Source organism: Terrapene carolina, unplaced genomic scaffold (assembly GCF_002925995.2).
Source record: "Terrapene carolina triunguis isolate 2854851 unplaced genomic scaffold, T_m_triunguis-2.0 Scaffold23, whole genome shotgun sequence".
Classification (NCBI taxonomy): domain Eukaryota; kingdom Metazoa; phylum Chordata; order Testudines; family Emydidae; genus Terrapene; species Terrapene triunguis.
This window is the reverse complement of record NW_020664374.1, coordinates 11,944,237-11,970,874: the sequence shown is the minus strand read 5'-3', so window position 1 is coordinate 11,970,874 and position 26,638 is coordinate 11,944,237. Positions and strand designations below refer to the sequence as shown.

Sequence of the window (26,638 nt, the reverse complement as noted above, 5' to 3'; positions counted from 1 at the left end):
ACCAATTCACAAGTGTGCTTTCATTTGTATTGCATTCACATTAAAAGGAGGAAATACTATCGACTGGCTCAGTAAAATATCATATTTCATTTGTGCATGGAGCATTTTGGTATGAAACTTATGACCTGCATTAAAATGAAAGCTACAAAAAATGATCATTTCCAATTACAAAAAACTCTGAAATGGCATTGTTTAAAAAAGGTAAATGTGATGCTATATCAGATCATTGGCATAAGGCTTGTAAAACGGCTTACATTGATACCTGATTTTATTTTTTCCCCACCTGATATTGCAGATGACCAAATTTTTTCCAGATGGCAATATGAAATAAACTTTACATTGGGTATTGTTTCTGTTGGGAGAAGTCCTTCCTGACCATACTTAGTACTGTTTTTTCTCAGGAAGCTGAGAAATGTTATAATATAGTGATTAACGCTGGCTGTGGAGCTGCTGTTTCCTTGCCAATAAAGGGCAGAGTCTTTAAAAACACTCCATTCATTTTTAGCCTCCCTTATGTTCCTTTTTAGGTTCCTTTCCCCACTCCTGATCTACGTTATGAAAATATTGTTGTTTAAAGAGACTTTTAATTGCAATGTGCAATGAATGCATACGTTGGTTTTATAGCCTGCTTTGAAAATGCTGTGATTTTTAGAAACAGAAATACCTTTATTAATGCATTTCAAACACTAACAAACCAAATGAAAAACTTGGTGAAGATAAAGCTAAGGCTGCAAATACATATTTATTAATTACATCACTCATTACTTTAGTTATAACAAAAGAACAGATGTTTGAATGTCAGGAAACTAGAAGGTTATAGTTCAAAACAAACAAATGTCAGAAAATCTCAAGTGCCTGGACCAAGTCATTTTTTGAGATGGCAAGAATACATTAGAGGACTTCACTAAAAATGAAATATTCTCTCTCAATGCACATGTCTCAGACACCCTGTGTTATATACCCAGACTTTGCCAAAATAACTCTTTTGGCAGGAAGAAACACATTTGTGAAATGTCAAGCTATAGGATCTTTACTATGGAATTTAGGAGAGCTCAAAATTGCCCTATAATGGAAAGTTTCTTACAACCTCAACTGTGGAGTCACAGCTGTGCCGCCATAATACTGCTGCTCTGAGTGTTTCAACACACTGAGTCTTCACAAAATACCAGGTTTGCTCTCTTAATTGCCTGACTAAGGCAATGGCAATGGAACAATGTGAACCCACCTGCAGGATGCAACCAATGTCCTTTGCATAAATACAAACTACAAGTCCTGAATTGTCTGTTGACAGCTAATCTAAACTTTTAGAGTTTGGTCTAACGTTTCCTTGGAACTTCCTTGGAAAGTAGTTGGAAAAATGATGCTGTCTGACCTCAGACTAGAGAAGAAAAGGTACAAGTTATTGCTTGTGGCCTCATATGAGGATACCTCCAGGTAAGGAAGCCGTGATTTGTTAATTAAGTCTGAGTTCAAAAATCAGCTGGCATCAGAATAGGTTAAAATAACTGGGCAAAATTCTTTTCCAAGGTAACAGATTACACATCTAATGATTCATCAACATCTATCTACAATAAACTAATGTCATCTTGATCACAGGCAACCGTGCAAAAGTGCGCACTCACAAATACTCAGTAGTAAAAACAGATTTTTCACATGCACATTTTTATTTGCATTAGTTTAGGCTTTCACAAAGCAAGATTTCAAATTTAAAGCTCCTCAGCATTACCCACGTTACTATTTTAAATCTCACTATTTCTTTCTGTGGAAAATGAATAATTTCCTTCTCTACAGCTCTTGGATTTGTTTTTTCATTCTGGCACACATACAACAGTTAAATCATTTTTGCACATTTTGACCTTCAAGCTAGCCACATGATCATGTATTTCACTGAAACTCTTTCACTAGTGCTATGATCAGTTCAGCTGTAGATTCATGCCAATCTCATTACAGTTAAGCAGTGTTACTATTCAAATTGTATTTGACCAACAGCACAGGATAAGAAAATTGAGCATTTTTATTCCTGTTTTAAAGTTTGAATAGCTTTTTCCTATTCTCTCTGCCAAAAACCAGACTTGCCCAGGTTATGGTACTACAAATGAGCACTGCACTGAGAGATCATTTTCTTTTAATGCGTACTTGGGTCTATGATTTTAGATTAATAGCTGAAAAAAGGCAAAATGCACTATTTCTAATTTGTATCTTGGAAAGATACTATGCGCTTTCTTCAGCAAAGAAACAGCTAGCGAACAGCAGCGGCTAATGGGAGTTTTGCGAGGGAGTTCTCCAGGTGAAGGAGGAGCGATTACGTGACCCACGGGGTAAGTTTGTCTGTAGTGCATGTGTTTGTGTTGTGCTTGCTGCTTCACTGAAATATACCGTGTAGTCTGTTTGTTTGGGGGACCGTGTGCTGAGCCTAGCAGCCTGCTAGGCAAGGCTGACAGCTTCTTAATAAGGCTTTGATCCCTAAGCCCTTTAGCACCCATCAACCCTTAACCATGGGGTGGGGCTACTCAGGAAGACCAGGGCTTTCAAAAACCCGTTCCTAAGCAACTAGAGGACCTAGCAAACAGGAGAGGCTAACGGGGGAGTTTTGCGATGGAGTTCTCCAGGTAAAGGAGGAGCGATTACATGACCCTTAGGGTAAGTTTGTGGTCTGCAGTGTGCGTGTTTGTGGTGTGCTTGCTGTTTGACTGAAATATACCGTGTGGTCTGTTTGTTTGGGGGACCATTTGCTGAGCCAGAGGAGCTAGTGAACAGGAGTGGCTAAAGGGAGTTTTGCAAGGGAGTTTAGAGGGGGAGTGTATGTGTGTGTGAGTGCGCGCGCTTGGTGGTGGTGGGGGGCTAGATACACTTACCATTCTTTAAACTTAAAGCCAAAAACACCCCCTGATAAAAACAAAACATCAACAAAGGAACGAGCTGCAGGTGTAAAAAGAGAATTCAGGCAGAAGTCCAACAACAACAACAGAGTTTATTGCACCCAATGTAGCATGTATGATTACCTGCCCTATGGGCGGGTGGCGTAGGTGTGCATTCGGTGCAAGGAGCTCCTGGCCCTCAGAGTCCATGTACGGGCTTTGGAGACCAGGGTGGCTGAACTGGAGGAGCTAAGAGAGACAGAGAGGTACATAGATGAGACTTTCCGGGACACAGTAGAACAGTTCCATCCCCAATCTGACAGCCTCTGTGCTGTTGAGGGGATGAAAGTCTCATGGAAGGAGAACATCCAACTGGAGCAGAGGGAAACAATCCCATAGTTGGGATCCTCCTTCTAGATGATGCTGTGGTATCTTCTTGCATTGAGGATACCTCTCCGCTTGAGGGAACTCCAGTTATTAGGAAGAGACAGGTAATAGTGATGGGGGATTTGATCATTAGAAACATAGATAGCTGGATTTGCGATGACTGGGAGAACTGCATGGTGACTTGCCTGCCTGGTGCGAAGGTTGCAGATCTCTTGAGACATCTAGATAGACTTACGTGTAGTGCCAGGAAGGAGCTGGTGGTCATGGTACATGTAGTTACCAATGACACAGAAGGTCCTGGAGGCCAAATTTAGGCTGCTAGATAAGAGGTTAAAGTCCAGGACCTCCATGGTAGCATTCTCTGAAATGCTTCCAGTTCCACACGCAGGGCCAGTTAGACAGGCAGAACTGCAGGGTCTCAATGTGTGGATGAGACTATGGTGTAGGGAGGAGGGGTTTAGATTTATTAGGAACTGGGGAAACTTTTGGGAAAGGGGGAGCCTATACAGGAATGATGGGCTCCACCTAAACCAAAATGGAACCAGACTGCTGGCACTTAAAATTAAAAAGGTCGTAGAGCAGTTTTTAAACTAAGGGCTGGGAGAAAGCCGACAGGTGCGGAGGAGCACCTGGTTCGGATAGAGACATCCCTTAGGAGAGGATCTATTAATAGAGATTCTCTGTGTCCTAGTAAGGAGGAGAGGATGGAAGATGATAAAATACAAGCAGGATCTGACAAGAAACAGTCACATTAAAAAGAATCCCATTCAATTACATCATGTAATGGCAGACAGCTAAAAAGTGACAAGTTTTTAAAGTACATATATACAAATGCTAGAAGTCTACATAATAAGATGGGTGAATTCAAGTGCCTCACATTAAATGAGGATATTGATACAATAGGCATCACAGAAATTTGGTGGAATGAAGATGATCAATGGGACACACTAATACCAGGGTACAAAATATATAGGAAGGACAGAACAGGTCGTGCTTGTGGGGGAGTGGCACTATATGTGAAAAGAAAGCATAGAATCAAATGACTTAAAAATTTTACATGAACCAAACTGTACCACAGAATCTCAATGGATAGTAATTCCATGCTCTAATAAGAAGAATATAGCAGTAGGGATATATTACCGACCGCCTGACAAGGATGGTGATAATGACTGGTAAATGCTCAGAGAGGCTATTAAAAAAAATAGAGAGGCTATTAAAAAAAATTCAACTATCCCCGTATTGACTGGGTACATGACACCTCAGGACAGGATGCAGAGATAAAGTTTCTTGACACCTTAAATGACTGCTTCTTGGAGCAGCTAGTCCTGGAATCCACAAGAGGAGAGGCAATTCTTGATTTAGTCCTAAGCAGAGCCCAGGATCAGGTCCAAGAGGTGAATATAGCTGGACCACTTGGAAATAGTGACCATAATATAATGAAATTTAACATCCCTGTGGTGGGCAAAACACCACAGCAGCCCAACACTGTAGCATTTAATTTCAGAAAGGGGAACTACACAAAAATGAGGAAGTTAGACAGAAATTAAAAGGTACAGCGCCAAAAGTGAAATCCCTGCAAGCTGCATGGAAATTTTTTAAAGCCACCATAAGAGAGGCTCAACTTAAATGTATATCCCAAATTAAAAAACACAGTAAGAAAACAAAAAAAGTGCCACCATGGCTAAACAACAAAGTAAAAGAAGCAGTGACAGACAAAAAGACATCCTTTAAAAAGTGGAAGCTAAATCCTAGTGAGGAAAATAGAAAGGAGCATAAACTCTGGCAAATGAAGTGTAAAAATATAATTAGAAAGGACAAAAAAGAATTTGAAGAACAGCTAGCCAAACACTCAAAAAGTAATAGCAAAAAAAATGTTAAGTACATCAGAAGCAGGAAGCCTGCTAAACAACCAGTGGTGACACTGGACAATCGAGATGCTAAAGGAGCACTCAAGGATGATAAGGCCATTGCAGAGAAACTAAATGAATTCTTTGCATCGGTCTTCACGGCTGAAGATATGAGGGCGATTCCCAAACCTGAGCCATTCTGTTTAGATGACAAATCTGAGGAACTGTCGCAGATTGAGGTGTCATTAGAAGAGGTTTTGGAACAAATTGATAAACTAAACCATAATAATTCATCAGAACCAGATGGTATTCACTCAAGAGTTCTGAAGGAATTCAAATTTGAAATTGCAGGACTAGTATTTTTTTTAATTTAAATCAGCTTCTGTATCAAATGACTGGAGGATAGCTAATGTGACGCCAATTCTTTAAAAGGGCTCCAGAGGTGACCCCGGCAATTACAAGCTGGTAAGCCTGATTTCAGTACCGGGCAAACTAGTCAAAACTATAGTAAAGAACAAAATTGTCAGACACATAGACGAACATAATTTGTTAGGAAAAGTCAACATGGGAAATCATGCCTCACCAATCTACTAGAATTCTTTGAGGGTGTCAACAAGCATGTGGACAAGGGGGAATCCAGTGGATATAGTGTACTTAGATTTTCAGAAAGTCTTTGACAAGGTCCCTCACCAAAGGCTCTTAAGCAAAGTAAGCTGTCATGGGATAAGAGGGAAGGTCCTCTCATGGATTGGTAACTGGTTAAAAGATAGGAAACAAAGGATAGGAATAAATGGTCAAGTTTCAGAATGGAGAGAGGTAAATAGTGCTGTCCTCAGAGGTCTGTACTGGGTCCAGTCTTATTCAACATATTCATAAATGATCTGGAAAGAGGGGTAAACAGTGAGGTGGCAAAATTTGCAGATGATACAAAACTACTCACAATAGTTAAGTCCAAAGCAGACTAAGAAGAGCTACAAAGGGATCACACAAAACTGGGTGACTGGGCAACAAAAATGGCTGATGAAATTCAATATTGATAAATGCAAAGTAATGCACATTGGAAAACATAATCCCCACTATACATATAAAATGACGGGGTCTAAATTAGCTGTTGCCACTCAAGAAAGATCTTGGAGACATTGTGGATAGTTCTCTGAAAACATCTACTCAATGTGCAGTGGCAGTCAAAAAAGCATACAAAATGTTGGGAATAATTAAGAAAGGGATAGATAAGACAGAAAATATCATATTGCCTCTATATAAATCCATGGTATGCCCACACACTGTGTGCAGATGTGGTCACTCCCATTCAAAAAAGATATACTGGAATTGGAAAAGGTACAGAAAAGGGCAACAAAAATTATTAGGGGTACGGAATGGCTGAAGAGAGATTAAGAAGACTGGGACTTTTGAGCTTAAGGGGGGGATATGATAGAGGTCTATAAAATCATGACTGGTGTGGAGAAAGTAAATAAGGAAGTGTTATTTACTCCTTCTCCTAACACATGAATTAGGGGTCACCAAATGAAATTAACAGGCAGCAGGTTTAAAACAAACAAAAGGAAGTATTTTTTCATACAATGCACAGTCAGCCCATGGAACTCCTTGCCAGAGGATGTTGGGAAGGCCAAGACCATAATACAGTTCAAAAAATAACTAGATGGATTCATAGAAGATAGGACCTTCAATGGCTATTAGCCAGGATGGGCAGGGATGGTATCCCTAGCCTGTTTGCCAGAAGCTGGGAATGGGTGACAGGGGATGGATCATTTGATGATTACCTGTTCTATTCATTCCCTCTAGGGCACCTGGCATTGGCCACTGTTGGAAGACAGGATTCTGGACTAGATGGACCTTTGGTCTGACCCAGTATGGCCTTTCTTATGTTCAGAAGCATAATCATATACTTCATGTGAGATGTGGCATAGTTACTAGAATATTTCAGAATGGTTTTGCTGATGGAGTATCATATAAGGCATTAAACTACTAGCACCATTAAGAGTTGTGAAAGAAGCAATTTTGCTTTTGATTTCTCTTGCTATGCAACAACTGTCAGAGCAGTGGTCTGTGGTGGCCTTTCCAGCTTCCACCAACTACTTTCAGAAGAGGTGGGCTCTCACTGATATAGCAACGGAAGCCAATACCAGTGCTCCAAGAAGCTCCTTGAGTCACTGCTCCAAGTGAGATTGTATTAATGTGACCACACCTCCTCCTTCCACTTCTGTAGGGCGAGACTGGCAGGGCTCACAGACAAATAGTAAATCCCATGGAGGTAGCATTCAACTGATATTTTTTAAAAGTTGGGGGAGGGGAGAGTCAGGGGTGGAAGGAAATAGATGTAGCCTCCCAGTGAGCTGGACTGAACAGTAATACACTTGAATTATGAACTTCTGCCCAGAGCAATGGATTCAATGTGCGAGAAAGGATGTTTTCTCCAGAACTTAAAGGCGGTCAGAATCCCCAACTCCATCCAGCAGAAGCTGCTCACAAGAGGCGGCAAATTATCCAATGTGGGAAACTGTAGAAAAATCTCTGTGCATGTCTTAATTTACGTAAATATCAAGTCACTCAGGATGGTACAGGATGAGAATTTTTGAAGGAGGGATTTCAACTCAGATCACCTTCAATGGGAAGGGAGAGGGGGAAATTTTTCTACTGCTACTGGGTCATTTCTCCCCTAGGGAGTTCAATCTGAACTCTCACACTTGCACTTCTCTGCCAAGAGGCTACGCACACAACAAGTAAATCAATCAGAAAATCATATTTTTTTTTCCTTTATACATGGCAAAGCCTAAAAGTTACTGCTATCTGAAGCTGCTCTATCTTCCTGACTCTGTAGGAGTACAGGTAGGATATGGCATGCCATATATTACCACTTTTACTTTTTTCCATTTTTTTAGAAAGAGCAAAGGGAGGTGGTTTCCACCCTACACGGTGAGTCTATTTTAAATTTTCTGTTAACTTGTTTGGTTTTTTTCCCAAATAAACAGAAGAACTTGTATAGTGTACTGATTCACTGTGTGCTACCAGCATAACAGATTGATTCCATGTTACATTTAAGAAGCAAGGAGTCATGGTAAAATGTTTTACAATTATTATATACTGCAGCATTTTAATTTTCTAGTTTGTAGATTTTAATCCAACACAGCACATTCCTGCACCCACGCTGTGCAGTCACAGTAGATGTTTCATCAGCCAAGCGAGGCTGAAGACAAAAATATTTAATGGAGACAAAAGCTCTACAGAAATGCCAGCAAGCTAAAGGGAAGGAATGCATGATAAATGAAGAATGTAACTAGAGATAACTGGTAGGGGCAAATTGAGCTTTGTGCAGTTCCACTCAAAACTTTAAATGCCGATTACTACTATACATTATACTGGGCAAAATAAAGACTTTTTTAAAGCAACTAACACACTTCTGTTGAACAATAGTACATTGTCAAAGTGGTTATCCCTGGATAGCAAAATTGTATCCTAGTGGCAATTTTAGAAAAATATTTTTTAATACAGAGGGCCTCTTTTATTCAGTAAAAAAAGTCTAAATTTAGTTCGTAGACAAAGGTTTTAACCAGGTCACTTCTTGATGTTCAGATAACACAAGTACCTCACACTTAGTGAAATGCTCAGCATTTCCCCTCTATTTATGCTTGTGCTACATGCTACACCACAAAGAAGCAACCAATATGTTTTTCCTGGCATCAACCAAAAAAATTTCTGGGAGGGACATGTAGAATATCTGATTGTACCTCAGAAAAACTAATTAACACCCCATCCCACATAATTTATACAGTAAGATACAAATAACCCCGATTATATTATATTGCACAAACCTCACTTCTCTCCTGCATCCTTGATCAATGTCACATCTCTCCTAGACTGTAACTGTGGGGCAAGGCCTTTGACCAATTTCTCTGTACCATGTCATATGGCACTATATCTATAGCAGGGGTAGGCAACCTATGACACGTGTGCCAAAGGCGGCACGCAAGCTGATTTTCAGTGGCACTCACACTGCCCGGGTCCTGGCCACCGGCCCGGGGGGCTCTGCATTTTAATTTAATTTTAAATGAAGCTTCTTAAACATTTTAAAAACCTTATTTACCTTACATACAACAATAGTTTAGTTATATATTATAGACTTATAGAAAGAGCCCTTCTAAAAACGTTAAAATGTATTACTGGCACGCAAAAGCTTAAATTAGAGTGAATAAATGAAGACTCGGCACACCACTTCTGAAAGGTTGCCGACCCCTGATCTATAGAGTGCATTTACAGAAGTTATGTATTGCAGGCAATGTACGACGCAAAGAGAAGATAGGCGGGTCATGTAGTCTGCAGGCAAGACAATAGGTGGACAACTCACATCAGTAACCGGATCCCCAGAGACCCCAAGCGACTGCTGGACCGACCGAAAACGTGCTGGGCCGATCCCATGATAAAACTCTGTGGCCAGAAATGAAAAGAACGTGCTCACAACAAAATGGAATGGTGTGGCGTTGACTTGCATTCGTGTAGGGATGGACGAGGAAAATCCGGACAAAGGTGATTTACAGAAGTTGACTGTTTCAGCATGGTCTTTCATTGCTGCCCAAACCAAGATCCTTTCTAATTCCTATGGCCTTCCCTCTAGGTTTATGATCGCAGTGAGCTGTACTATCCAGAGTGCCAATGGGCCAGTGTTTTTAGCAGGTTTGTAACCAGTGTGTTAAAAAACTGTACATTATAAATGTCTATATCTTTTGAATCATTCCTCAGTCATGTTTTCCCAATTATATAAAAAGTAATGACCCACGGAAATATATTAGTTTTTTTCTTCCCTCCCAACTCACCATCACAGTTGGAAATTAAGTGGCATACATGTTGGCCCTAACGAACAAAACAGGATTCCTTAACTCTTTGAAGTAGATGGAAAGGAGCAACAACTTGAAAAAACTTTTAACCAAATCAAAGAGTTAAATTTCTAGCTTCCCTCAAATTTTCAGATTAAATTAGGCCTTATAAAACAAAGTAAAAGACAGTGCTTTTTTTTAATTAAATAAAAGCTCTTCCAACTACCAGCCCTGAAACAAGTGACTTGACTAGCATCACACAGGACTTCTGTGGCAGAGGCAGGGATAGAATCCTGTTCTCCAAGGCAGTATTTAACTGCCTTGACAATGACCCACTCCATTCTCTTCCTGCACTCCACTGCCTAATTCACTCCACATCTCCCAACTTCTGGTACACTACAGGGAAAAAAATGTGTGTGATCATGTAATTAAAGATTGTATCACATTGCTTGTATGCACAAAGGGATGCACAGACAGCCTTAATTCTGGCATTTCCTAACTTCTAAATGCTTGACTTTGCCACTGTAATAGTGTTCTTTTAACACCGTTTTTGTAATTCCTTGCTTTTTAAAAAACCAAACTGAAAAAACAAAAATTCTATCAAATAGCATCATATTGACACTTACATGGATGATTAGTACCGTTGGAACCTTTAGATCTCTCACACAGACTACTTTTGCCATTTAAACTAAGGGGTCCCCAAACTGTGGGGTATGCCCCCATAGGGAGGCATGAGGAAGGTTCAGGGAGTCTAGCAGGGCCAGGGCCAGCCCCCAGAGGGGAGAGGGGTGGGTAGGAAGCACCACCCAGTCCCACTCTGCCCCAGCCCAGTTCTGGACCCAGCCCCAGCTCCGCTCCACCCCCTGCTCTGCCCCCAGCACAGCCCTGGCTGCAGCCACAGCTCTACTCCATCCCCTACTCATCATCCAGCCCGGTTCTGCCCTCATTCGCTCTCTGCCCCCAGGTCAACTCGGCCTCTGCCCCAATTCCTCGCCCATCCACAATTCTGCCCCCAGTTCCACCATCAACTCAAGCTCCTCCATTATTGGTATGGAGTGTGACAGGAAAAGTTTGGGCACCACTGCTCTGTGTGGTCCGGCAGTAGAGGGGGATGAAACACACACACTGACAGTGGGTTTCAGTGATATTTGCTGGCAGCAGAGGAAGCTCAGGAATCTTAAATTCCACTTCAGCCTTTGGAGGGAGTGTCTCTGGTGGACACGGACTCTTCTGTCCATTCCATCCAAGACTTCTTCTGCTCCATGCCTTGCAACATGTCCGTCTCTTTCCCACCCCTCACTCTTCGTCCTAGTGCCATTCTTCTCACCTAGCCAGTCCCTGCCTCCACTCCTCAGGCTTCTAACCCTAATCCCAATCTCACTGAGCAACAAATCCTTGCCTCACCCCCTGGACTCCTCCTCCCATACTCCTTGTTCAGCTATTCCCAGTTCCTCCTCACCCCCTGGCTCCTTGCCCACCCAGTTCCCCCTCTCTCATAACCTTGTCTAATCTGTTTCCCCAGCCTCCAGTCCCATCCTCCACTACCCATGTTCTCCATCCTCACTGGCTTTCAATCCCAGTCACTCTCCCTAGGTTCCTTGCAATCTGTCTCCCAGTTCCTGTCTCTCTGCCCAGCCAATCCCAGTCACCCTTGCCCAATTCTTTGCCCCAATCTACTTCTTCCCTCTCCCTTCCTCCCACATCCAACTCTTGTGCCCTCTGCATTCACATCAGACAGCTTCCTGCTGCTCACTTCCTGGGTCCAGCAGCGGTGCATTGGGAACATAAGAGAGTCAGCCTCCCTGCTTTCAGTCCTGGTGCCCAGCTGTGGCCGGCAGCAGCAATTACAGGGCAAGTCCTGCTCAGCCTGGGCCGGAGTTATGCTCAATATGGACAGAATCTTCGAAGAATTTAGCTGTGAAGTTTTGGTAAGTCATCATCAAGCAAGTGTGAAATGCAATTATTCAAACTTGGCCAAGATTATTCTGATTTGAACAGAGATGGAGAAAAGCAAATCCCTAACAGTGTTACCCCCACCCCCTGCCAAATGTCAAGACTCTGCTTCAAAGCATGGGGGTGCGATAGCTTTCGAAAGAAAAGGTCACCAGAATTTATTATCAAGAACAAAAGATCTGTTTTTTCTAGCTCATTCTCAGAAATGCCTGAACCACCTGAAATGTTGAAAAAATCTGGCTAAAGCAGACACCTGACTTGGAAAATGTCAGACCCAAAGGTTACGTTTTGGCAAAGTTATACGCTACTGAACACATGGCTGTGGGAGGTGTCGGGCAATCTTAATAATGGTGCTACCAACCCTGCCTATAAAAAACACAGTTACATGGATGCAATCTTATTGTCCTCAAATTACCATTTATGCTAGTGATATCCTATTACCTTCAATGGAATTGCACAGGTGTAACTGAGCACATAATTTGAGGCGAATGGAGCTGCTAAGTAGCGCTGCAAACAGAAATTAGTTAACAATTTTCTTGATGCGTAAACCAGAAAAGTGTCCAATTTACTTTTACAGAGCTATGTTGGTTCTGCAGGATTGATACACTAGCAAAAAAAAAACTAAGTCAAATCACTAGGTAGGCAGATATGACCAAAGGAATTAGTGAAGGATGAACCAATTTTCAAACATTTTGTTTTTAAAAATAAAAAACACCCTTTGTTAATTAAACATATTAAAAGTTTTAAAGCACTGCTGCTCAGTTAAGAGCAAGTTTTCACTTGCTTGTTTTGAGTTTTAAGTTTATCTACACTGATTTAGTTAAACTAATGCAAACCTTTATGCAGTCATACTTATATTGACTTAAAACTGGTTATATTAGTTTAGCTTGCCCTGTAAATTTACCAACATGAGCTAAACAGATATAAACTGGATTTAAATTAATTTAAGAGTGTCCACACAGGGTTTTGCGACGGTTTAACAAAGCCACTTTAAAACCACAGTTTTAAACTAGTGCAACTTTGTGTGTATATGGGGCTTCTGATATGTCTGACACGTGGATTTTCCCCTGAAAACAAATATTGTAATCTTACTGATTATGTTATGTTGCAGTAAACCTCAGCTACCTCTGCACTAAGCACTAGCAAATACAGTTAATCTATCTTTCAGGAGGTACACTGAAAGTGATATCATTGCTTGGTTTCAAATCTATTTCCAAAGCTTCAGTCACAAAGAACAGAAAACAGGCTGACGTTTACTTACCTCTTTTTGGCCTCTTCATATTGCCAGCTCAGTCTTACTTTGTCCACAAGTCTCGTTTTATCATCAAAGCAAAACTTTTTTTTTTTTTTTTTTTTTTTTTTTTTGGACCAGGAAGAAAAGGAAAGGTGAAGAAACACAACACACATTAGTAATAAACATTGTTAAAAGAATATAAATAAAATTTATTCTCCCTACCCAAGCTTACCAAAAAACTGTCAATGTTTCAAATAAAAATGTGTCTGCAAGAGATAGTTTTGATTCTTAAGATATGAAATTGGGTTATTAATAAATTACCTAAAGGTGCAGTAAGTGTAAAGTTAGCCCTCTCAGTAAACAGCCTTTCTGGAAATTAAACGAGTTAGTAACATTTAATTATGCATTGTCAAGACCTTCCTAAGTCAGAGCTCAAAATGTAAAGAATAGGATGTACCAAACGAGTGCAATATTTAATTGCTTATTACAATAGCATTCTTATTTTATGGGAAAATTCAGTGCAAAGTCATTGGGTTTTGCTTCCAAAGCAAAAAGAAAGATGTTCCCTATATGTTGAAGCATTACTCAGTATTTTAGTCCCTGGAATCCATGGCTCTTTACCTTAAATTTATCTAGAAACAAACAACAGATTAAACAGTTTTATTCCAATGTGCTACAACTGCTTCTTGAATCAAAAGGTTGCAGCACTGTCACCATGCTGCAATTCTTACTGTAGCAAAGCGAGCTCTCTTCTGCAAACCCTCCTTGGGCAATATGCTCCATCACATGCAGCTTTAGTTCCTCCCCAAGCCAGCCACATATAGCTTAATAGCTATAACTTCTCTGGATCCCCATACCAGATCACTGAGCTTCTAGTCCCTTGTCAGTTGCCTGTCCTACTCTATGCACCTTCAGGCACAGGTAACACAATCCACCAATTTCCCACTCACAACCACCAGCTGATACTAATTCCCCCACTGCAGAATATTTTTCAAATTCAGGAGTGCAAGGGTTATCCCTATGCAGTTATACATTTATATTTTCTAACCAAATGTATACTATACAGTCTTCAAAATATACCATAGTTGGTTTGTCTTGGATGGTATTCAGTGTGCATTCTGAAGCAGAAAACATGGCTATTATCCTTTTGGTAAACTAGGATACTGCAATCTGATCCAGTTTCAACAAATGACTCTCCAATTGTACCACGACTCTCACTTTGGACCACGTGAGAAAAGTTTAGTGCCAGATCAGTTCCCTCAAACTCTCCACAGATCACAATTACACGTCATATTTATAAAAAATTCCCTTTCTACTCACCCATCGCTCATGGGTGAAAGGGACTAGAGGGAAAACAGACCAAAGAAAAATGTATGGTATACAACACTCAGAAAAAGCAGTTAACTTAAAGCTCTTGAATTATAACAAGCTTTGTATCTGAAGTAACATTCAAATTCTTATACTATCGCACTGTGAATGGGCTCTCAACTCCACTTCAAATTTCCTCAGAAGCAGTTGCTTACTTTTTGCCCATGGAAACCTAATTCAAATGACCAAAGTAACAGTGCATGGTAACCATTTAACTGGCATGCACACAACAGTGTAATTCACATTGGGTTGTTTAAGTGTGGTCCTCCTATACTTTTCTTGAACATGATTTAAAGAAGGGCTTGAAGGAAATGACAGCGAAGGCCTGACCGACCAGATCAAGAAGGAAGTGGATTCTTCTAAAGAAAAATATTAGAGCCCTAGTTTAAATTGTAAATTTCCCTCTATTTTGGAAGAAAGCAGTAGAGATCAACTTAGCTCTTGAATCTTTTAATCCATATGTAAAGATGAAACCAGTGTGGTAAAAAAAACACGACAGCTCAGAGGGTAACAGATCCTTGAGGCAAATGTAAACCTGGGCACTTACAACCCTTTATTTTTTTTCCCTCCAGCATGGCTGTAATACCAGTAAAAGTTTGATGCTTGGTGCAAACAGCTGGCAACAATTGCACTATAAAAAGGCAAAACCACTGACTGGGAGGCTTGTGAACACTCCTGTGGGGAACTATTATTCCGGGTCTACTTTGCCATCTGCCCATTAGTCATGGAGATGGTTAGAAAGTGATCACTTCAGCCCAGACTGATGGAACTGAGAAGCAGATTCCTTTGTAAACACATTTCACAAAGGCCTTTCGCATGTTTGAGAATTAGAATCACAAAGCATATAACTAGTGAACATTATTTGCACACTATTAAGCCAAAATGGATTCTTTTAAAAATGGAGAAAAAAAAACAAAAAGAGTATTTTCTTCCAAGCATCCATCTTTGAATTAAAATGGAAAACGAACCATAATCATGTGACTAACACAAAAGCTGCTTATTTTCCACAGCAAACATCTCACATTGGAACACATACCTCTCCAGTGATGTCAGTTTGAGAACAAGCATCACAGTGCTGTTGAGGTAAACAGGAATCACGGAGTGAACTAGAATTGTGCTGGAGACCTTGCAGGGAATCTGTAATACAACAGCTATTCCTGAATCCATCCGTTAGCTTCGCCAGGCTCTAAAAAAGAACATTAAAAAAAGTGATCTAGTAGAATCTAATTCTGGTTGTCCATTTTTAAAAAAAAAAAAAAAAATAGTAGAATGATACTCCACCCACTACTTTTTCTATTATTGGGATATAACAGGATGTTTATTAAAAAAAGCTACCTGTAAGAAAGTCAAATTTATCATTTCATTCTGTGAAATGGGAACTTTGTTTTGAAAACTCCATTTCCAAAAAACCCCCAATGATTGTATATTGTATGTAAGTGTATATTAAAACGAATGTAGTTTAAATCCAAGAACAACAAATAGTTAAGAAATATCTGTCAAAGTTTCAGTTTTCAGAGCTGTGAATAGCTCTGACTTTACACACAGCAGCTGCCATCTTCCAGGACAGACAGCAGAGAGGGCCACGTCTTACCTGCCTCTGCCTCAAACACACGACACTCCTCAGTGACTAATCCCTCACTCATCTTGAAAAAATATCACCCATTGCTTCAATTTTAATCACAGTTAATTTCACCCCTGGATTCTACAATCGTAAGGTCCATGCAGCCAGAGAGGTTTTTCCACTTGGATTGCGGGAAGGGCAGCACTATGAAATCTGTGGATCTGAGCAGACTGTGTAGGTAAGGGTATAGAACAGCACAGAGGGAGAAGGGCAGGTAAGACACAATCATGCAAAATAGCAACTGCCAGATGGAAGGCAAGTTTTCAGTTTGTTAAATGAAATGTTAATTAAAAGAAGAAAGCCAATATCATGATTTTTATACAAGCTTAGACAACAGGATTTGGGGTTTTTTAAAGTTCCCATTAAGCAGAGTTTCTCTTCAAGATTAATAGCCAACTTTTAATTTCATGATTTGACTTTTTAATTATTCACCCTTTCCTGCAACCAAATGTTTTCAAAAAAATTTTTTCTTTTGCCACAATTAAAACAAAAACCACACAGTCTGGCATGCATGAGAGAGACCACTGGCATCCTCCACTGTGAAAAATTTAAACATAAAATATTTTAATTAACTTCTCCCACACATTCCCAAAAGGAGATAACTCTCACTAACAAATCCCATCAAAAATTAAGTTAACCTACTATAACCATACTGACCAGCATCAGGTAGAAGACTGTTACCTAACAAAGAACTAATCTGATTCTAAACTACAGAGGCTCAATGCCAAGTGAAACAGTTTGCTGATTCTAGGTTCCTATGGGGATTACTAATTTGCAACAACCTGTAGTTATTAGGCACACCCAATTTATTAAGAAAAAAGGACATAATATAGCTCAGTGATTCTCAAACCGTAGCTCACAAAGAACTGCAGACAACATGGTACTACTGGCATCTCCCCCTTGCTTACAATTGGACAATTATAGAAACAAGAAAAAAGCCCTTCCTGAAAGCTAATAGAGTAGATTTCCACACATGCTCTACCACATGGTGTGGTCCCACTTTCATCTGTACTGCCCTGCTCAAAGCCATTCATCTCCACGAGGTACAGGGGAAATGTAGCTGTGCTGGGTGCAGGGGCGGCTCCAGGCATCAGCGCACCGCGGGGGGCGGCCTGCCGGTCGCCGTGAGGGCGGCAGTCAGGCTGCCTTCGGCGGCATGCCTGCGGGAGGTCCGCCGGTCCCACGGTTTTGGTGGCAATTTGGCGGCAGGTACGAATCCGCGTTACCAATGGACCTCCTGCAGGCATGTCGCCGAATCCGCGTTACTAGCGTTACCACGTTACCAGCGGACCTCCTGCAGGCATGTCGCCGAAGGCTGCCTGACTGCCGTGCTTGGGGCGGCAAAATACATAGAGCTGCCCCTGGCTGGGTATAGGGCAATGGGGGTCTTCTGCCTGAAACTTCTCCCACTTCATAGCTCTATCCTGGGGACACTATACCAAATACACACACTATCAGATACAATTTTGGGGCAACATGTACTTCATGTTAGATAGAAACAACTCTTCCACTTCAATATTTCCTACTCAATCTCCCAACCCAGTAAAAAAAAAAGAAAATCTCCCCAGGGCTGTCGATGGATGTTAAAATTAAAAAAGAAAACACACATTGGAGCAGACAACAAAATCAATATAAATATATACTTGGGAGGCATGGGGAAAGAGCAGCTCTCAGAAGTCTAACCATGCACACAAACTTTTATAAACATTCCCTCATCTTTTTGGAGCAATAACACCACATATATGGCATTATTTCTAACCACAGTACCCAGTTTAAACCTGTCCACCTCTTCCTTCCTTGCCTCAGACTTCTCTCCCACATATCCTCATCCAATTATCATATTTCTACAACAGCCACAGTTTTCTGAGCACCTACAGAAGACTGAGTCACCTCTGCTATGTTTAGATCCACTGCCTACACCTTACAGATTTAGATTAAGAGGTAGTTATGAAGTTTTCTATTTCCTCTTTCTGGAATAATTTACGAAGTGTTTACACATAAAACTCCCAACTCCTCCATAACCACTGCTTTTTCCAAAATGTGTTTATTGTGAGAGAGATTTTTTTTCCTTCGCCTGCTAAGCAAGGATTTTAAAATGTAAGAGTAATATGGAAAATTTTAAACAGACTTCATACTGGTTCTACATAATTGAGATACTCATATTTTGAAATATTGTTATTTTGTTAAATCTTAAAATTGGGTCAGGATTGTAAAGTATGCTGAAATTGATTAAAATATGTAACTACTAATTTTGAAACAAATTAATATTAAAGACTATTGCACCATAAAATGCACTGGAAGCAATATACAATTGTGACAACTTCAATTCTCATCAGTAAAACGGATCTAAAACCAACGACCAATATCATCCTAAATTTCTCATTTGTTCTATATGACTTCTATTCCAGGCTTGCCAGAGGACCCATTTCAGTCCATGGTATTTAACTTAATACTAGATTTGTAATTACTTAATAGTATTTTTCAGGCCACTGCTATCACTCTTAAAGTTTGTTTTAAAGGTGCAATTCTCAAGACTTCTCAGTCTGTCAGGTGGACACTGTGTTGCTGGGTTAAGACATAAGAATAAAAAAAATAGTCTAGTGGGAGAGTTAAAACAAGGCCAGTAGTTGAGCTGATCCAAGATTTCTCACACACAAGTCTTTAAACTGCCAGTTACTTTCCCCAAATGTGCATTATGGAATCCAGGAAGAATTGCTTTTCTAATCACTCTCACTAGCCATGGCATGTGGAAGGCTGAAAACCATTTTAAAAGTTGGCCAATACAAAATAGCAAATATACTGAAAGTTGCCAAGGCTGAAATTTTTAATAGTGACTTCACTGTTCTGCCTACTTAGACAATGTTTTGTAGTCTATCAGCTGACCATTGGGTAATGCTTCAGAGACTGAATAACTTTTAAACTATGGGAACATAATATAAGCAGATTACAAGATACCCAGATAATTAATAAAAAAAAAAAAGCTAACAGAACATGATGAAGCTACTGCAGAGAGAGATGAAAGATACATTTGAAAGGCTATGTTAATTTACTAGGCTCCTAAAAGTTAGCAGCCAAGATACTGCCTTTCGCATACAGCAGAGCTGATTTAACAGAACTATCCTTGTCATCTTTCCAAGCCCACAGGCTCTCTGGGTTTTTTTAATAAGGTGTATAAATCTAACGTATGGTATGAAGTTGAGACTTAAAAAAAGGAAAGGGGGAGGTTAATGCCGAATGGTAGTGAGATAGGGATGAAGAGGCTTCATGCAATCATATGCGATTACATTCCAGTTATCTGGACTAGTACATCATAGTACTGGTATTCCTCCGCTGGCTCTTGAAGCCAAAAAGGTGGATCACTGAATTTTTAAAAGGCCATACCACAAACTGCAATGGTCAAGAGAGGCAAAAATATTATTAGAGGCCTGGATAGATTCTAAATGAGGATAAGTTAATAAAATAAACACTTCATAGTTTAAAGAAGATAGGAGGAAACATGGTATAGAGATATATAAAATAATAAGTGGATTAGCACATTCCTTTCTTTACCCTATTTCATTATATAAACAACAAGAGAACACAAAATGAAATTAAAGACAAGTAATGTAAAACTGATCAAAGAATATATTTTCTTATGTAACATAATTACTCTGTGGAACTCAAGGTATCCATGAAGTCAAGAGTTTAAATGGATTCAAATAAAGATGAGACATTTATATGAATAATAAAATGATTTAGTTATACTATCTAGGGTATAAAAGATTCAGGGATATGAACTATCAGGCTCAGGACATAGGCCAACCACTAACTGATAGGGATTAGGAAGAAACTTTCCAGATGGACAGTTTATGCAGTAACCTGCTTAAGATGTATGTTTTGCACCTCTCCTCTACTTCTGATCAATGTCAGACAGAATATCAGACCACTAGTCTGATTCAGTTTAGCAATTCCTATGCACCTACAAACAAGGGAAAACAGCAGAGACCAGGGGAAGCTACATTTTTGCAACTATCCATCCAGTAGAAAGTTTCTTACCTGCATAAGGTCCTGCCTTTCTTTCTCACCCATACAAATAGCTTTTTTTATGGTTCGGAGCTCATTCATTATGGCCTGGGCTTCATCCAGTTTATAATTTGTATGAGCACTTGACATCTTACGATCAATCCTGTTGGCAAAAATTCAGAGAAATTTAAAAGTTAACTAATTATGCAAAGGTTCCGAAAGTATTGGTTGCTAATATGCCACTTCATTTCTATGAATAAAATGGTATATTTACTTTGAATTAACAAACACCAAGTATTTATAACATTCTAAAGTTATCTGACTATAAACCAGGAAACTAAAAAGGCAATGCAGTTGGCCCAACTCAGCTTCCCCAGAACTGACAAGTTTCCTGTTTTTAACCTCCGGAATCAGAGTTCACAGTTCATGCAACATAAACATACACTCTTAAGGCAGTTTTATGTAATAAAAATAAAATTAACTTACAAAGTAGTATCACAGATGGTCAAGTTGAAATAGACCCCTTAGTGTAAGCTGCTCCAATTCCCTGCCAATGCAGCATTGATTCATAGAATATCAGGGTTGGAAGAGACCTCAGGAGGTCATCTAGTCCAACCCCCTGCTCAAAGCAGGACCAATCCCCAGACAGATTTTTACCCCAAATCCCTAAATGGCCCCCTCAAGGATTGAACTCCCAACCCTGGGTTTAGCAGGCCAATGCTCAAACCACTGAGCTATCTCTCCCCCCATTCATAGATTCCAAGGCCAGAAGGGGCCATTGTGATCATCTAGTCTGACCTCCTGTATAACATAATCCATAGAACTCTCCCAAAATAATTCCTTTTGATCTAGAGCATCTCTTTTAAAGGAACATCCAATCTTGATTTTAAAATGGTCAGTGATAGAGAATCCGCCACAATCATTGGTAACTGGTTCCAATAGTTCATTACCCTCACTGTTAAAAATTTACACCTTATTTCCAGTATGAATTTGTCTAACTTTCAGTCACTGGATCTTGTTATACCTTTGTCTGCTAAACTGAAGAGCCCATTATCAAATATCTGTTCCCCATGTCGGTAATTCTAGACTGAGATCAAGTCACCCCTTAACCTTCTCTTTGTTAAGTTAAGTAGACAGAGCTTCTTGAGTCTACCACTATAAGGCGTGTTTTCTAATACTGTACTATAATCATTCTTGTGGCTCGTCTCTGAACCCTCTCCGATTAATCACCATCCTTGCTCTTTACAGCATATTTCCTAGGAAAGGGGTCGGCAACAAACAAACCGGCCCGGCCCGCCAGGGGGCATACCCTGGCGAGCTGCGTGCCAAAGGTTGCCGACCCCTGTCCTAGGACTTTGTTCAGTCTTGTTTTAAAAGTGACTAGTGATGGGACTCTCACAATTGTCCTTGGGAGACATTTGTAAAGTCTCAGGTTTTATTGTCAAGAAGTTCTGATTGGTATCCAGCCTAACTAGGAATAATCAATACTTATTCTTTCTGCTGGATTTCAGTGTTCACATCAAAATGGGATCTCATGGCCAGCTTGAAATCACAGGACTGTCCCACAAAATTTCCAACTCAATTCATAGCAGCACACACTCTGGATCTTATCTTTGGTCTGGGAGTTGGGGGTGTGAAGATAACATCTTTATCATAGCCAGACCATTTCTTGCTCCAGGTTAAGGTCAGCTTCTTTCAGGGGGAAGATCTGTTAGGGGGCTGACGGACCTAGTGCAGGTCCAGATATCTCTGATGGGTTCTGCTGCTCAACCATTAAATCACTCTGTCAACAGTTGGCTGATTATAACTTATCAGTAATCATTGACAGACCAACACCTACAAACCCTCTCCCATTACCTCATCCTCACCACTCTCCTGGAGATACCAATTAAAAATGAGACCAGAGTCCCTACAGAACTTTCTAGAATAAACACTCAGATTCAGATTTCAAAGCTGACTGGGGGATTTAGCCAGCCACTCACTGAAGTTAATGTTAATCTCAACTTCTATGCCTACAGTAGTGTAAAAGAAAGTGTGTTTAGGGGGAGAAAGCATGCATAGGGGGAGAGCTAGTAAGAATACTGTTATGGGCTATATGCCACAGCTAATAAAGGAAATTTGTCAGCAGATATCTCATAATTCAATACAAAGATTCAATAATACAAAGTGAGAATACTCACAAATTGTATTTACTTGACAATACTATGGATACTAAGAGCTCAAAAATATTCTTTATGGTAAGCTGACAAGAGTATTGTCAAAGCAAAAGTATTATAAAATAAAAAAAAAAAGGGACAAGGATTTGTGGCTTAGATAGAATGCAAATTATGACAAAAATATCAAAGTGCGAACAAGTATTTACGATAGGGAACAAGCATACCACAGGAAATTATCTTTCATATTCTAGCAGAATGATACAAGATAAACATAGAGAGAAGATTTATAGCCACCGTGAGGCTGGCAGACCAGGTGCCAGCTGATGCCAAAGCCCCAGGCCTCACTGAACACTTACAAGTGCAAAGTTGGAAACCAGTCTTGCTTATTTGTGTGTTAGCATTATCAAAATAAATAGTATATGTTAAGATGATAAGAATGAGGTTAGTGTTTTATAAAATGCGTGTAGGATGCTGCATATATTGTTCTCACTCAACTATACCCCAAGTCAGAAAATAACAGCAAACATCTGCATTGTATATATCCTTATAACTAAGTAACCCATCAAACAAGAAAAAATGCAAATGATGGTTTCTTACAAGATGTTAAATCCTGTTCATTAACCAAAACATGAGCCATTGTGCGAGATCAAGGATCAAAGACTTTGTTAAGTGCGTTCATCCCCACCCTTCGGAAGAAGGGGCCTGTGTGGGAACTGTTGCTGTCAGCTTGGTTTGTGTGAGAAGAAGCTATAAATACGGACACAAGGAAAAATTCTTCATCTCTGCACTGTTTAGATTCTAACTGAAAGAGAAGACTAAGGTCCCCAGAGTTACTCTGCGTAGCCCTAAAAAACTTTTGTGAACTGGCAGATTACTACATCTCTGCTACCTTTCAAAGTTATAGACTGACTCATCTATACATATATTTTCACCTGCTTTAACCTCTGAACAACTCCTTTTTTCTTAACTAATACACCTTTAGATAGTTTACTACAGAACTGGCTGCCAGCGTTGTATTTAGTGTGACATCTGGGGCACAAATCAACCTGGGTGAGTGACTGGTCTCTTTGGACTGGGTGCAACCGGAATATTTTGTGATTTTTTGTTGTAAATGACCACTTATCACATAGTCCAGTTTGCCTGGGTGGCAAAATAGACTGGAGTGTCTACGGGGACTGGCTGTGACTCCATGTAAGACTATTGTAGTACTTTGGGAGTTCACATTTGTTACTACATTGGTGAAATCTAATTATAGAACATACCACCAGTTTGCAATGTCTGCCCTACGGTAGGCATTCACGGTCATGAGCCACTCCAGACAGCGTGACAGCCACCACAAAAGGAGGACAACTAGCTGCACAGCATCAATTAACAAAGATTTACTTTTGATGTCCTATCTAGCAAGATGTCATTAAGCTACTCCATGCTAGCAGAATCCTGACACAATCTTGAGCTACTCAGTGCTGACTACCAGAAACTCAAACTTTATTGAAGGAGAGAGGCTGTTGAATTGCAATATGGAAGGCGAAAAATGATAATAAAAATGATAATTTGCTGAATACATTGAAAATACTAAAATATTACACTGAATACACTAATGTATAAGAATAACTTTATATATAGCCTGAAGAGACAAGTCTCTTGCCCCGTCATACAGCATGTGCTACCACCACCCACTTTCATAAACTAATCTGATGAAACTCCATTTTCAATGGAGTCTTATTGTCTTAAATAAAAAATAAATTGAGAAAAAAAAAGGAAAGGAAACCTATTATCTGGTAAATAACCTATCAATGAGATTATCAATTTTGCTAATTCTGGTGATTTTATTGAGAGTCTTTACTGAAGGACCGAGCTCCTGGAGTCATGTCACTAACCTCCTGGTTGCAAAGAAAAGGTGGGAAACATGAACCCTGAAATTTCAAACACCAGAGAGGACGTAAAGGTGTTACTTTAAACAAATCTCATGATTCTTTTGGGCCTGACTCGTGATTTTTGAATGCTAGGAGCTGGCAGCACTGGTTTAAGATTCTGACAAGATTAGACCAAACCACAGTAGGAAAGGTGACGTTAACTAACTAAGAATTTCATATGATACACAAAGTACTTGGCTTTAACCCAAAGTCACGTTAATATCAAGAACTTGGATTCAACCCAAGTATTAGGCCAGATGGCCCCCTTCTACCCTCCTGTTGCTTCACATCTACAAGAAGACATCTAGAGAAAAGAAAGATATTTAACTTCAAGTGGAATTTTCTACAGGTTAAGTATCTGCTAATTCATGTTCTTGGGGGAGGGTTGGAGGCTGACTAGTGAGTTTTTATTTTCTCGGACAAAGGGTCATTGTCAATCATACTGTTTACAGTATAATTGGCTGTCATACAGTCAATCCAAGCTGACCTAATATTCTAAGGCTGTAGGTCCCAAACTTTTTTACTAAGGTGACCCAGGCTAGCAGAATCCTGACACAATCTTGAGCAATCTTAACAGGCAGCACTACCAGCCCCACCTATAATAAAATCTGCCTGATCTCCCATTGAAGTCAACAGGAGTTTTAACACTGACTTCAGTAGTAATAGGTTCAGGCCCCTAACTGCTCATAATATTTTGCTGTTTGGAAACTATGAAAGGGTTTTAAAGACCTAACATTCACCCAGATGCAAAGCTCAAAATATGATTCCTAACATTGCTTAAAGTCACACTTAAAAATGAAAGGAAACACATGATTGCAAACCAAACAATTAAGACTTCACTCCTCCTATTTTATACTTGGTAATTAGCTGAAAATGTATTTAATAAAATAGTTTTGACACAGCCTAGCGAGAAGGCAGAGAGCAGTGGTGAAGACTGAAGTTTTTAAAGAAATTCTACAGCAGAAGAGGAATTAACAAGGTGACTGAGCTTAAAGCACCTGCAAAAAAAAGTTTTCCATTTAAAAAGGATGGGGGAGATGATCTACTTGGCTGTCTATTTTGTGACAATGCACTTTCTCTATAGGGATTGATACAACATATCAGATTCACACATGATTCAAAACATATATCCAAAAAACAAGACTTTCCAGAGCAGCCTTTTTAAAAAACACAAATCTCCTGGCTCATAAGTCAAGAAGTCACTGTGGAGAACATACAGAGATCAGCAAAGCAAGAGTGCTCTAGAGAAATTCTTGAAGAAAATTCCATCACAACTTCAAACAACACACTAACAGACATATGGCTGCCTTCAATAAACAATAAGGATGAGAAATGAGACAAAGCAGGAGCAATATCATGACTTCAATGTCAGTGACAAACAAGCATCAAAGCACTGAAGCACAGAACAGTCATGTCTGAACTTTTAAACTGTCTGATCAGAGCTACCTAAAAAACTATTAGTTGATCAGATTCACAAAATCCTATTCTAAAGTAATACTGATTTTTCCCCCCCTGGATGTAAGCAATTTAACTTAGACTAAAATCTTGGACATTAATATTTAGGTTCAAAACTACTTCTCAGGCTTTTCTTTTCACAAAACCATACAAGAGAAACGTTTGAAATTGCCTTCAAATCACTTTCTTTGTTCTTGGATCTTCCTAGGGAGGTGATTAATCCTTCACAGAAACAGCAGAACAGAGCCTTAAATCAGAACCCTGCCATCCTCATTTTAAGTTAACCTCATGTTGTCATGGGAAAGAAGGGAAAAGCAGAAATAGGTTTTATCTAGTCTTAAAAGTTAATATTGATAAAGATACTAAGTCACTGCGTAAGGCATAAATGTTTGTGTGTGTATGTGCTACCTGTCATCTGAATACAACAGCATTCTGAATTATTGCTCATCTTCAAACAGCCAAGATCCTGTGACTATATTAAACCGTTTCTTTATGTGTTACTATATCTTTTCCATTACTTTAGTATATTCATAATTGGTTTTCTATCATATACCTCTGACTGGCCTTGCAGTTACCTGATGTAGTCAATTTAAAAGACATTTGTGTATGAGGATGACTAGTTAATATTTGCCAATGAAGTACTTTGGCCTGACAAGAGTTTTCTTCTCTTAAATTTTTAAGGATGAACTGCATCTTTCATGTGTATTTGTTGTTACTTACTAAGTACTATGTTTAGCAAATGGAAAAGAAAGCAGCTGCCTGTTTTTAGAATAAAGCAACAAAGAGTCCGGTGGCACCTTAAAGACTAACAGATGTATTGGAGCATAAGCTTTCGTGGGTGAATGCCCACTTCATCAGACGCATGTTTTTAGATTGCTGCCTAAAAGTCAGAAATTATTAAGGACAACCGTCAGTTGCAATAGTAAGCAACCACCACCTCTACACTAAGCTCAAAAGGGAATTCTATGACCTAAAATACAAAAATTCCTCAATTTTTGCATATTTTGCCACTTTT

At 39.7% G+C, this 26,638-nt stretch overlaps 1 protein-coding gene across 1 annotated transcript in view; it reads right to left on the bottom strand.

Annotated features, from left to right (window-relative positions):
• Window positions 1-26,638, bottom strand: part of LOC112114874 (protein WWC3) — a 100,045-nt gene that overhangs the window by 52,759 nt on the left and 20,648 nt on the right. Inside the window, exons 5-7 of the mRNA XM_026649559.2 lie at window positions 20,133-20,262; window positions 15,513-15,662; window positions 13,136-13,209 (exon numbers count right to left, since the gene is read on the bottom strand). Coding sequence (XP_026505344.1) covers window positions 13,136-13,209; window positions 15,513-15,662; window positions 20,133-20,262 — 354 coding nt within the window. The remainder of the gene's footprint in view (window positions 1-13,135; window positions 13,210-15,512; window positions 15,663-20,132; window positions 20,263-26,638) is intronic.